This window comes from Chrysoperla carnea, chromosome 1, assembly GCF_905475395.1.
Source record: "Chrysoperla carnea chromosome 1, inChrCarn1.1, whole genome shotgun sequence".
Classification (NCBI taxonomy): domain Eukaryota; kingdom Metazoa; phylum Arthropoda; class Insecta; order Neuroptera; family Chrysopidae; genus Chrysoperla; species Chrysoperla carnea.
The window spans coordinates 101,387,571-101,400,464 of record NC_058337.1 but is presented as its reverse complement, the minus strand read 5'-3'; the positions used below and the strand labels follow the sequence as shown (position 1 = coordinate 101,400,464).

Genomic DNA, 12,894 nt, shown 5'->3' with positions numbered 1-12,894 from the left:
AAGTGCTAAAAAATTATCTTCCCGCTAGCGTGGCAATAGACGCGATAAATCATAAAAGTGTCTACATTGCAAATACTTATTGTGATTTTTTTCATTTCTAGATACCAAAGAAAACACGCTTCTTAAATATTTCAGCAGAAGGCAACGGTTTTGGAATTTTACAAGTTTCATTCAGGTATAATGTTAATGTGACTGGTGCATGGCCAATGTTTACATTAGATCCACAAGTTGATCGCAATTCAAATCGTAACCATCTTCAACTGTCAATATGTTCAGGGTAAGTTCTAACTCTACAAGTCATTTAATTATCATTCGCTTTCAATTATTTTCTATTATAGTTTTGTTGGTAATCGTAATGATAGTGTAGACGCACAAAGTAATATGGCCGTAATGGAAGTAAATCTTCCGTCTGGTTATACAGTGGATTCAGAAGCGTTACCAAGTTTACGAGCATCTCCACACGTTAAACGAGTTGAAACACGAGACTCAAATACACAAGTTGTTTTGTATTTTGATCATATGCATCGTAAACAAGAGTACTGTCCAACAGTGTCAGCATTTCGTACTCATAAAGTTGCCAGACAAGTTCCAGTACCAGTTACTCTTTACGATTATTATGACACAGGTAAATTGTCTAAATAAGCTGTTGTCTTAATTAATGGCGATCAGATAAAACAAATTCAATTTCGAAGTAAATTATAGTTACTATCTCAAAGTATATTATGATTAAAAATTATCGAACTAGACTAATATTACTCTTAGAAGAAATCCTAACAATTCACATCCAGAGATGGATCTAGACAAATAGTGGTTTATTATAATTATTAATAGCGCTGAAAAATAAACGCTCCAACATAAAGAGATACAGTTTAAAATCCTTAACTCTATTATAATTTATTTCAAAATAACTAGTTTCAGCTTCCACCTTAAAGGTTTCGATTACACGAGCATTAATTTTTTCGCTCGCAATTCCTAGTATAAATAAAACCAATAGTATTAAATTGCCAAGCGAAATTTTCCACTAGAATTCTTACTTCGCTAACACCCTAGGACCAAAGATAAATTACTTCTATACTAAAAATGAATTATCTAAATCGTATCAGTGGTTCTTGATTTATAAATTCACAAACAGACAGACAGAGAGACGTAATATTTAATATGTATAATCCTTTTTTTTTTTGTAATAGCACGAAAAGCTCGAGTATTTTATGAAGCAAGGACTGCAACATTATGTGATATTTGTGAAGGAGAAAATTGTGGTAACGTTTGCTCAAATAATCCAGATCTACAAAAAGCTGATGCTGATGGTGATGACAAAGGAGGTGTTTCTTCTGTGTTACCATCAACGATTATCACATTGTTACTTTTGTCTTTACCTTTTATTTATTAATCTCAATTTTTTTTAAATTTTGCGCACTAGTCTTAAAAAAAAAGCATTATTATTATTTTATACGTATCGCAAATTAATTTAGATATTTTACTAAAAACAAAGTCTGAAATTAATTTTTAACAATTTTCGTTTATGTATATAAGTTTATTAAAAAAAAAAAAACTATTTAACGCATTAACTCAGGGTAGTTTGAAATGGATCCGTCTACAACTTTTATTAATTTGTCACGGTAGTGATAATAAAAAATGGAGGTTGGTGAGCGATCGAAAAATCTGGATATTATCAGGAAATTTTGAAATTCTGAACATGCAAGGAAATTATATGAATTGTAAAACTAAATAAACTACTCCGGAATACCCTCTATAAAATCTAAAATATTACATTGAATGTGGATATGACTGAATGTATTTTCAACCACCGATATTTAAAATAAATTTTCTTGGCTCAAAATATTTCGACTAATTTTTAGTTCAATTCGTTAATTGAAAAATACAATTACGTTTCATGTTCCAAGGTTAAGATTTAATCATCATCAAAAAATTTACTTCACTACTTAACTAGGCTTCGTTGAATCTAGCAGAGATATTTCTTTGTGTAATCTGATTTAGAAATTTGTATATTTAGATAGGTTCTGCCTTCCAGAATCATTTTTTATTATCACCTTGTGATTTGATGTGCAGTTTTCCATAAAAATGCACATTTTGCCCAGAGTTTTAGATTTTGAATTATGTAGTAATGTAACAGGTAATCAACCGTATTTGTAATTAAAGTACGAAAAAGATAGTACGATATTTGTTACATGCTTGTTATCATATTCAAATTAATAACTGATAATAATATTCAATTTTTTTTTTTAGATATATTTAAAAAAAGTATTATATTTATTTTAAAATTTTATTTTTTGTAGACAGATCCAATATTAGATTTATGAAATTTTTGAGAGCTGAAAGTACTGTTTAATATATTTTTTTAAACGATGTTAATTGTTATTAAAAATTCACCAGTTTGATAAAAATTAAAAAAAAATTGAATCTCCATAATTATAAAACTTTATAAAAGTCATAAAATGCTACTACTTAATTTTTCTAAACATTTTCTTGACAAAAACCTTGATAATAAAAAAAGATTATTTTTCTTTAATTTTTTGTACTTACCTAACAAGGTTTTTCCTAATTGATTATGAAATCCTCCTTCAACGTTCTCTAAACCTTACATAATCGGGCTTGTATGTAATCAACTTTTGATGTTGAACCAACGAGAAAAATGTAATTGATTTTTGAAAGCTTATTGTATTTTTACCATCGATTACACACATAAACTCATGATAGACGTATAAAAAAAGGAATTTTTTACACATTTAAGGTTGTTCGATCCCTAGTGCAAAAATAAAAATTTAACTTTATATCAAATATACTCAAATGTTGTGTTTCATCTATTTCTATTAATTGCAAAGGCCAGAATTCTTTAAAAAAATCAATCCTTTTCAATAAATCTACAAATTACACTAACTCAACAGGCAGAGGCAAGAAAGATAACTATTAAAACTTTTTTTAAAGATAACTACTAAAACTTGCCACTGCTCACTAAAATTTTTATTTAGAATATCGTCAAGTACATCTTCTGCCACTGTTACAGAATAATACATGCTTAAAATGTATAATATACAAATTTTAGAATAAAAATCCAATTCGAGGGATTCGGATACGAAATTTGATCTTTCGAGCGGTAATTATATTTCAGACAATAAATGACTGGCATTTAGTTAAATCTTTCCAAGTTTTTAGGGATGGAAGCAGCTACTCCTCCCTGTTTTCCGCTCCTTTGCGTCGACCTTGGTATATAGTTTACATGGTTTGATTTGTAAATCGAAAAATTTAATTGCGTTTCACGTCCAAAGGTTAATATTTAATTATCATCTTAAAAATTGTAAAATATTCTAAAATTATATCAAAAATTTTATTTTATTTTTTTACAACAAAATAAAAACAAATACTACTTAATTACAGTCTTGTAATATATTAAATTATGTTAAAAAAATCCTGTTATAATCATTTTTGTTTTCTACTAATAAAGTTTTTTAATTTTTCTAAACATGTTGATATTATATTTTTCCGTACATCCTCAATTTTCTTTCTTTGCAAACGTTTTGTTGTAATATTATGTAATGGTCCAAATGCTAATGCGATAACCGTACACGCCAAACAGACCACATTATATGGCATACTAAAATCGGGAGTTGGTAAACTTACCAGCAATATTTCAGTATAAAAACGAATCGGATACGTTTGCCGTGAGGCATTAAAACTATCGGCAATTAAACTCCCATCTATCGGTATACCCGTATAATTTTTGGCTAATGGTAATGCACTTGTAATAACCGCCGAACCAATATAAAAACCATGATTAGCGTCAGGTGGATATTCTTGCCATTTTAAGAATACATAATTGAACTTCACGGATATTGTAGTAATTGATCGGGCTGGTAATGTCATACCAATTTCAATATAATAAGGGCGTTCACGAGTTTGACCAGGAATGTATCGTATAATTGATGGCTGAATGATTTTACCATTTGATTCGATTTGTAAAGTATGCAAATAAATTTCAATGTACCATGGAATTTGTTCAAAATAAATAATATTCAATTCTTTCCAATGGTTATTATGAATACGAGTAGCAATTCCCCCCTTTTCTTGCCCGTATCCGACAAGATATCGATTTGCATATAATGGAGGGGGTGAATTTGGTATTATTTTTGGTTCCCCTTTTAATTTTGATGAAATACTAAACACTTGATCAGTATTACCGGTTAAATCGTAAACAGCGTAGGTTCTTTTAAAACCACCACGAGATGATTCCTCTATTTTAGTTGGTTCAGGTGTAACTTTGAACGTATTAGTAAAATTATGTGTTATATCTACGTAAACAATACTAGAGTTCGCTAAGACACATGTATTTAATAAACCTTGACCAAATAAATATCGGAATGACCAATCACGTTTGGTTGGCATTAACGCTGGATCATAAACTAGACTTACTGTTTGTCGAATTTCTAAGGAGGATGATGTGCATTGTTTGTTACTACAAACAGGACGGATATGCAAACCTAATGAATGATATCTTGTGTTATGTATTTGCGCAGCGTTAAGTAATGAAGCAAATCCACGTTTAGCTTCGCATGGTAACATCTTCTTCCATGGTGTTAAATTCTCCGTACAAACAACTTCACGTGGTAATGATGCATAGCGAACATTACTTTTATTGAAATGTTTGTCTGGTACAACACCTTCAGGACGAAAACTAAATTCAGGTATTACACTGTTGGTACCATCAATAAAATTTAGCGATGCACAGAATAAACCAGATAAGGTATCCATAAGTCGTTTCCAGTTTAAATCCACGTTGCCAACATCATTTTCAAACCAGGCCCATACTTCAGCACCCGGAGGTGCGTCAATTACCGGATAACCCCAATATTCATGCCGCCACAAGCCTTGAGTCATAGAAATATGGAATTCTCGAACATGATATTGATTTAGGATTTCTGCTAATGCACGAGGAAACAAATGACTATGCTGAGCTATAAGATAAATTTATAACAATAAATTTTCTTCAGATTTTTATCATTAAAAAAATGTAATATACCATCTTTTAAATTAGCCTCCCATTTTGTGGTAAATTGGAAGTATGTATAAATATGTCCATTTGGTAATGGATTAAGTAGTAACTCTTCATTAAATATATCATTATAAGCACTACAAAATGAAAATAACAGAAAAATCAGTGAATTTTTGAAAATTGTCATTTTTCAAATAAATGTCATGTTTAATGGAAATTTCGCATCTGTCAAATTGAATTGACGCATGCGCTTGCGTATTTTTATAGAATTAGTAGGTTTGTTCAATCTACGCCTAAAATAAGTTCGTGAGGAGAAGTTTTACGATAAATTTTATCTTTGAACTAGCCTGGGCGATATTTAATAAAAATTGATTGATGAATTGGGTAGTAAATAATGTTTTTCATTTTAACTTTGTCAAACTTATTACTGTCTGTCAGACACTAATAAAAGCGTAATTGAAATGAAAAGGTCTATTAATTTCTGTCAAAGTTGAATGTTTACAGTTTACACTATCAATCAAAGATTTGGTAGCATCAAAGAACTTTGTAAATTATAAATAATGCTAATTGGCTGCGTAACCTGATAGATTATACTATTCTATCTCTGATGTGTCGGTAACTCCGGTAGTAGGTCGTAAATAAAACTATTAACCGAGTATCGACAATGCGTTTTTTGATATCTGGGGTGTCGATTAGAATTAAGATTAAGGGTGGCAGTACTAACTGAGAAATAGCGTGCGTTGCTTTTGGCCGGACTCAAGTTGGACGCAACTTTTGAAAGTGGCTAAAAACATGTAATATTTCGGAATAATTAGCCTTTTTCCTGGGTTAAGATTAAAAAAAGATCCTATAGACGGCAGGATATATTTGTACCCCCTTTAATGTTGCCATCTAGCGGATGTTTTTAAATCTTCACAGGAAAAAGGCTAATTAAAGCATTATATTTTTTAAATAATGCTAATAAATATTTTTAACTAACTACATAAGACAAATTATAAACATTATCATATTATCATTAAATCCGGACATACAATAATTAATAATTCCAGGCCTTTTTTCTCTGAAGATTAAAAAAAGATTCGCTAGATGGCAACACTAGGGGGTGGGGGTACAAATATATCCTGCCATCTAGAAGATTTATTTTTAATCTTCTCAGGAAAAAGGCTAAATAAGAAAAACTTCAACTTTTCTTTTGATTTACCTTGCGTATACGAAATATATCAGGAGTATATTAAGACCCAAGCTTATAATTAGTCCATTTTTGTTGGTCCATCCGTCAGTCTTTGCCTGTTTGCCTGCCTGTCCGTCTTCACGATAACTTACAAACAAAAAAAGATATCGAATTGAAATTTTTTATTTTCACATAATTGTGTCAGGAGTGCGTAGATCCTATTTTCTAAATCGTAAAAGATAACAAAAATTAAATGCAAAAAATAGTCCTTGTAAAAAAATATACAACTTTTGTTTGAAATATTTTTTCCTAAAGAATATTGTTTTTCCGTGAAGGTGCAAATTAGAGTAAAAATGAATAGGTCTTATTTGTAGAATACAAAAAAAAAGGAACACAAATTTTCGAAAACAAAAAAATGTGTCGTTTTTTATAAAGCATTAATACTATGTCTATAAAGGATATTTCAACAATTAACTCAGCCAACTATTATTTTCATGTGTTCATTGGGTTTGAATTTACTACGCTTTGGGCCCTTATATTTTACGTTTATAAGCACAATGTATTGACGTTCGTCTTCTTTTATTACGTTACTCACTGGAGTGCCGGTGCTAAGCTAAAACATCAATTTACACCAGAGTATTTAAACAATTAACTCTGCTAATTTATATAGTCATGTTTAGTTGAAATATTTTTTATAAACTCAATTTATTTGCCGTTGTAAGCCTTGTAAAAAAATACATGTAGATACGTAATTAAAGTTTTCCTATATACCACGCGTAAATTTTATAAAATAATTTTTAAATATCGGAATAATTTTTCGGATCAGCGATATATAATTAACGATAAGCTTTTGTGACATCACTGGTCATGTTTTTTATGTGTTGCGTGATTTTGTCAAGTTTAAAACACACATGTGCAGGCTACATGTGACTAACCAGTAACCGTCTCTGTCGTATTGGCAGGTATAATTACATATTAAACTTCTTTTGTGTAGTAAATAAGAAATTCAAATTTTAAACTAATGTTTGTGTTTATATATTTATTAATTATATTAATAGTTGTTAATATATTTGAAAAATGAGTGTGTTCAATGATTGGCGACCATTTATTTATGGGGGTCTTGCATCGATTGTGGCTGAATTTGGTTAGTTTTCTTTGAATAGAAAAAAATCATCGATATTTTTTAACACGCAATACTAATTATAATTAATTTAGGTACATTTCCAATTGATACTGCAAAGACACGACTGCAAGTACAAGGACAAAAGTTTGATGGAAGACATACCACATTAAAGTATCGTGGAATGACCGACGTTTGGATGCAAATTATCCGAAACGAAGGTCTTCCAGCTTTATATTGTGGGTAAGCGATACATTTATATTTAAATTAGCCCTGTACCATGGCTTTGCATGTAGAAAATGATTGAAATGTCTTGATTGATACAAGTATAATCGAAATACCGCAGTTGCAAATTAATTGAAAGCAACCGAAAATATTTGTATTAAAAATCTTGCAAAAACTTGGTAACAGTTGAATGTATAACAAAACAAGTGAAAGCAAACAATTGACTGAGTTAACTGTTGAAATACCATGCATAGACAGTGTTGATTACTCTATCATATTACACATACATACATGTCACACATACGTAACTGATATCCCCATATAATACCTACCTACTATACAATTTACGCCTAATTCGTGGGTAAACAGTGATGTTTACGAAAAAATGTTTCAATCAAAAGTTGTTTATTTTTTTTATAAGGAAGATTTTTTACATTTAAACTTTTGTTTAATCTCTAACGGTTTACAAGATGGGTCCTACGGACCTCACTTTTTATGTCCTGAGTACGCTGTAAAAATTTCAGCTTGATATCTTTTTTCGTTTTTGGATTATCGTGTTGGCAGACAGACGGACAGAACCGAAAATGGACACCTATACCAAAATTTTGTTCATAGCATTAATATTTTTAAGCGTTACAAACTTGGGACTAAACTTAGTATATCTTGTATATTACATATATGCATGGTATAAAAATTGAAAACTAAGTAAATTATTGTATATGATCAGTCTTAAAAAATATGTTTGGTTGTCACAGATGATTTTCTACCCAAATGTCTATATCATCAAATACGTTACTTCATTAAACAATCATCAAATTCTCTTTTCCGTTATCCCTTTACTAAAATATCAAAATAAGCCCAAGTTTGTGTTCATTTTTGAAAGTTTTCCCAAACAAAAGGTGTTTTAGGCTTGTCATAATGAAGCCACACACGAAGTTCCAGAAACGGATCCTGGAACAAGACGACTCTTTATTATTTAATTATTTCTTTCGATGTTTGGTTATAAAATAGTTCACAACAAAATGCATATATTTATATTTTAGTATTCGGCCAGCAGTATTAAGACAAGCTACATATGGAACAATTAAATTTGGTTTATATTACTCAATAAAAAAAGTATTAGTTGATCAAAACCAGGAAAATTTATGGAATAATGTACTATGTGCTGTAATTGCGGGTGCCGTATCTGCATCTGCAGCAAATCCGACTGATGTACTCAAAGTGCGCTTGCAAATACATGGAAATCAGGGTAATAGTGGTAGTTTAGTGAAAAATTTCTTTAATATATATCAACGGGAAGGGGTTGTAGGATTATGGAGGGTATGTGTTTTATTTTTTTAACAAAAAAAAAAAATGTTTTATTATATAAATGCATTTTTTATAGGGTGTCGGCCCAACTTCTCAACGTGCAGCAGTTATTGCGGCGGTGGAATTACCTGTCTATGACTTCTGTAAATATTATTTAATGCCAACGTTTGGAAATAATTTTACAAATCATTTAATGTAGGTTTTTTCTTTTTAAATAAGGCTTTTCATTAAAAAATGATTATTTTTTGTTTCGGACAGATTTCAATCAAATATATATCATATCATACATATCAAAAAGCGCTATTTGATAAAGTTAAAATATATTAGATTTTCTTTAGTTGAATAGTTTTTTGACAAATGTCCGAAACAAAAGCAAATCGATGAAAACCTATATTGCTGTGTTGTCATAAAATTGTTAAATAGTTGATTTTTTATGTTATTTTTAGTTCTAGTTCTGTTGCTAGTCTTGGAAGTGCAGTAGCTTCTACTCCTTTGGACGTAATTCGGGTAAGTGGAAAAATTATTTTGTTAGCATCCATGATTCTAATTAAACTGCTTTTAGCTCGATGTTTGTACGCTGTATAGTGAAATCACTAGTCCACAGATTATAATTTATTACATAAATAGATAGGCAACTCTACTGTAAATGAAATGTTGTCCAAGAAACCCCCTGGAGAAAGGCACTTACATATTTTTAAGTCTTAGAAATATCCCCTCAAACCCTCATAGTTAATTTCTGATACTGTGATCAGTCTATATTTAATAAAAGTTTTTGTATGTAGACAATTTAATAAATATAATTTTTTTAATTTTTTAGACTCGAATGATGAATCAAAAGAAATTGCGAATAGTTAGCGCAGTTGAAACAACTCAAAATAATATATACGTGTACAAAGGTACCGTAGATTGTTTTCTAAAAACATATAAATATGAAGGATTTTTAGCACTCTATAAAGGTTTTCTGCCTACATGGTTACGTATGGGACCATGGAATATTATATTTTTTATTACTTATGAACATCTTAAAAAATTTTACTAGAAAGTATTCATATAGATAGATGGCATTTAATTATTTATGTTGACTGTTGATAAGCGTACAAAGCTAATTTATTTTTAATTTATTTTTTAAAACAATTTTGTTTTTGTGATTTTTATTTATTGTATTTTTGTTAATTGTTGTGTAACAATTAAGCTTAATTAAATAGTATATGGAATAATATAGCTAGTTCTAGTAGGATTTGCCTCATATTTGTTGAAGGCAAACCAAGCATAGCGCCAGAGGTAGCAACGGTTGCAAGTTTATCAACTTCACATTATTAAAAACAATTACCGTTTATTAAAAAATAAATGCAAAAATATTACATAAGTGATAGAACTTTTGTGTAAAAATGCATAACATTCAGGCGTTATAATTAAAATTTAATATATAAACTATGAATAAAAAATATTATTTAATTGAAATAATGGTCTATAGTATGAAGTTATAAATATTTCGGCGCAGTGGCGCTGTATTTTGGTTCTACAAGCGAATGCAGTACAATCTTACGTCAGACCTGCTTTCTTTTGCTTCGTCAATGTAAAGATTTTCGTTGAAATGACGAAAATGCTCATAGACAATATATTTAGATAATATTATGTATAACGTCAATATCTATAAGCGTTTTTGTCATTTCTATGAAATTTCGTAATTTCTTTTTTATTTCGTCCTAAAATGTTGCTTTTTTGTTGTTTGGAACATTCAAACTAAAAAAGAAATAAATGAAGATTACGGAATATTTTTACATATCCATACGCACGTTTAACATCCGTAGCACTCAAGCGCAGAGCGCTAATTGACGTCTATGGGTGTTATTTATTGCTGCAATCAATAGTTGAATGGAAATGATTGATAATGTTATAAAGTAGTCACTTGAATATTACCAAGCAAAATACAGAGCACAGAGGCCTGAATCGGATAGAGCCAGTAGCGACTTCTAAAATGTTAAAGAATTAAACTTTTTCAAGTCCTTATAAAACGATATATATAAACCAAAGTGTGAATATTTGCAAAATATTATAAAGTTAGAGAGTAACTGTGAAAAAAACTAGAAATCCATATACTAATTTAAATAAGCAGAAGAGTAATTGATTATTAAAAAGAGAATTTAATGTAAAGATGAGGATTATAATAGTATTTAATTACTAATTAACAATAACTGATGTTTACTTACTAAAAAATTACCTAACGTTTAACAATTAAAACTTCGTTAATTATCCTTTTTATTTTTCGAACAAACGTTAAGAGAATTTCATTAAAAAAAAAATTTGCTATATTTTATTATCAGACTATTTTTCCGCCAAGTATAATATTTACAGAGAAAGTTTGCGTTCAGAGATCTAAAATAAAAATTTCAAACTTTATATTCTTGAACTTCGAACGTAAATTTCTCTGTAAATATAAACATTACGGAAAAATGGTGGTTATAAGTAATTGTAAACTTTATTTCCTCCAATGTTTAAAATAAAAATTTAAATTTTTTAATATTAATCGAGTTTGTAACATTCTTTAAGTTATAAACGATTTTGAACGAAGCTTTAATCAATCGTTAAAATGTTTATTATCAAATTTTAATATGTAAAAATAATATTTATTTAATATAATCGCAATATGTTACAACGTTCCAATGTTATTAATTACTCAAAGGAGTCGCAAAATTAACGCAAGGAATAATTTTAATAGACAACAATTTCCTCCCTCGAGATATGAGGGGTTTTGGACTCGTTGGCCATAAGCTTCAGACTTCAAAAAATTTCAAAGTAAGAAATCCACCGTTGTTAAATTCCATAATTTGGCTAATAAATTCTGGTTTAGTCTCTCTGCATTTAAAAAAAAAGTTATCTTTTCTCATTTGATGAAATCGCTATTCCAAAGATAGTTCGCACGAAAATTGCAAACTATAGCTGCTAAACTCTCATTATTTTTAAAAACCTGCTTAGAAGTGAGTACGCGTTGTTTTTCTTTGAACTGTCAGCTAAAACACAATTTGAAATCTTGCTTTAATTTTGGAACATATTTTATAAGCATTTTAGATTAATCTTCTATAATTCTCCATCATCGCATGTGAAAACTCGTTACATTATAATTATAATTTACACCCGACAAGTACGTTTTGCTAGCAATTAGCTATTTGACACAAAGACAGAACTAATCTCGGATTTGTAAATAATTAATAGTGAGTACAATGTACAGATGAAAACTAGCCTATACAAATTAATATTGTGATTCGCTAATTGATGGAATACAGAAACAAAAATATTTACGTTCGGCCGACTCGCCTACTTTTTGTCAGTGAGCGATTGTTTCCAAGCTATTTACATGTTGATAAACACTCAATTAATCATAGAATATTCGTTTGGTGTAAGCTAGGCATTAGTTTGTTAAGTTCGTTTTTATGACGTTTTTTATTCCCAGGGCCAGTGAATATTGTGGATAACTCGAGGACATGGGCAGAAACTTCAGAGGCTGTTTTCTGAAATACATTCTCAAACAAAAGGCTATTTTTACTCTTTAAAGTTTAAAGCTTGGAATTAATCCCTTGGGGCTTTCAGGGGCCTCTAGAGAAGAAGGATCTAATAGTACCCTTCTTATATACATTGCTTAATATATATGTGCTCTCTCACACTCATTGATGTCGTATTAGAAATGATTGACAAAACATAAACTATAAGATCAACCCATGCGCAGAGGAATGATATCAAATCGTGCTTTCGAAGTTTACATCTTCACATTAAAATCTAAAAATAGCTTCAAGGTTGAGAACGTAGCCTTGACAATAGCCTCTCAAATTTCTGTCCTTGATAGAGTTACCAAAATGTACACTGGGCTTATGCCTATTTGATTTTTATGAAGTTCCTAGAGAAAAAACAATTCATTTTGTAAATGAAATATGTAAAAATGTAAACTTCAGTATTGTTTTTTTATTAAAAAATTTCCAAATGAGGCTCATTTGAAAGATATTTTATCAAATTATAATCTAATGAAATTTCGAATTCATTAATGATTTCAAAACAAAAAGATTGCAT

At 29.7% G+C, this 12,894-nt stretch overlaps 3 protein-coding genes across 4 annotated transcripts in view; 2 read left to right on the top strand and 1 right to left on the bottom strand.

Moving 5' to 3' along the window:
* The window catches only part of LOC123290767 (CD109 antigen-like), a 32,648-nt gene extending 31,197 nt beyond the window's left edge, over positions 1 to 1,451 (top strand). For both annotated transcript variants that reach the window (XM_044871070.1, XM_044871069.1), the window contains exons 11-13: positions 102 to 277; positions 339 to 625; positions 1,188 to 1,451. In XM_044871070.1, coding sequence (XP_044727005.1) covers positions 102 to 277; positions 339 to 625; positions 1,188 to 1,390 — 666 coding nt within the window. In that variant the 3' untranslated portion in view covers positions 1,391 to 1,451. The remainder of the gene's footprint in view (positions 1 to 101; positions 278 to 338; positions 626 to 1,187) is intronic.
* Positions 1,452 to 2,747: 1,296 nt separating this feature from the next.
* LOC123292822 (GPI transamidase component PIG-T) lies at positions 2,748 to 5,221 on the bottom strand. Its single transcript, XM_044873539.1, has 3 exons — positions 5,036 to 5,221; positions 3,453 to 4,970; positions 2,748 to 2,764 (listed from the first exon to the last, which is right to left on the bottom strand). The coding sequence occupies exons 1-3, from the start codon at positions 5,193 to 5,195 to the stop codon at positions 2,748 to 2,750; spliced, it is 1,695 nt and encodes a 564-aa protein (XP_044729474.1). The 5' UTR covers positions 5,196 to 5,221.
* Positions 5,222 to 7,187: 1,966 nt separating this feature from the next.
* Positions 7,188 to 10,908, top strand: LOC123305144 (mitochondrial uncoupling protein Bmcp). The gene is made up of 6 exons (XM_044886772.1): positions 7,188 to 7,323; positions 7,395 to 7,542; positions 8,568 to 8,844; positions 8,909 to 9,027; positions 9,279 to 9,339; positions 9,650 to 10,908. The coding sequence occupies exons 1-6, from the start codon at positions 7,257 to 7,259 to the stop codon at positions 9,869 to 9,871; spliced, it is 894 nt and encodes a 297-aa protein (XP_044742707.1). The 5' UTR covers positions 7,188 to 7,256; the 3' UTR covers positions 9,872 to 10,908.
* The last annotated feature ends 1,986 nt before the right edge of the window (positions 10,909 to 12,894 follow it).

Bases quoted from the DNA above. Each gene is read 5' to 3' on its own strand.
- LOC123292822 (XM_044873539.1), bottom strand. From the start codon at position 5,195: ATGACAATTTTCAAAAATTCACTGATTTTTCTGTTATTTTCATTTTGT. The intron at 4,971-5,035 runs GTATATTACATT...TTTATCTTATAG, and splicing joins GGAGGCTAATTTAAAAGATG to CTCAGCATAGTCATTTGTTT.
- LOC123305144 (XM_044886772.1), top strand. From the start codon at position 7,257: ATGAGTGTGTTCAATGATTGGCGACCATTTATTTATGGGGGTCTTGCA. The intron at 7,324-7,394 runs GTTAGTTTTCTT...TAATTAATTTAG, and splicing joins ATCGATTGTGGCTGAATTTG to GTACATTTCCAATTGATACT. The intron at 8,845-8,908 runs GTATGTGTTTTA...CATTTTTTATAG, and splicing joins GGGTTGTAGGATTATGGAGG to GGTGTCGGCCCAACTTCTCA.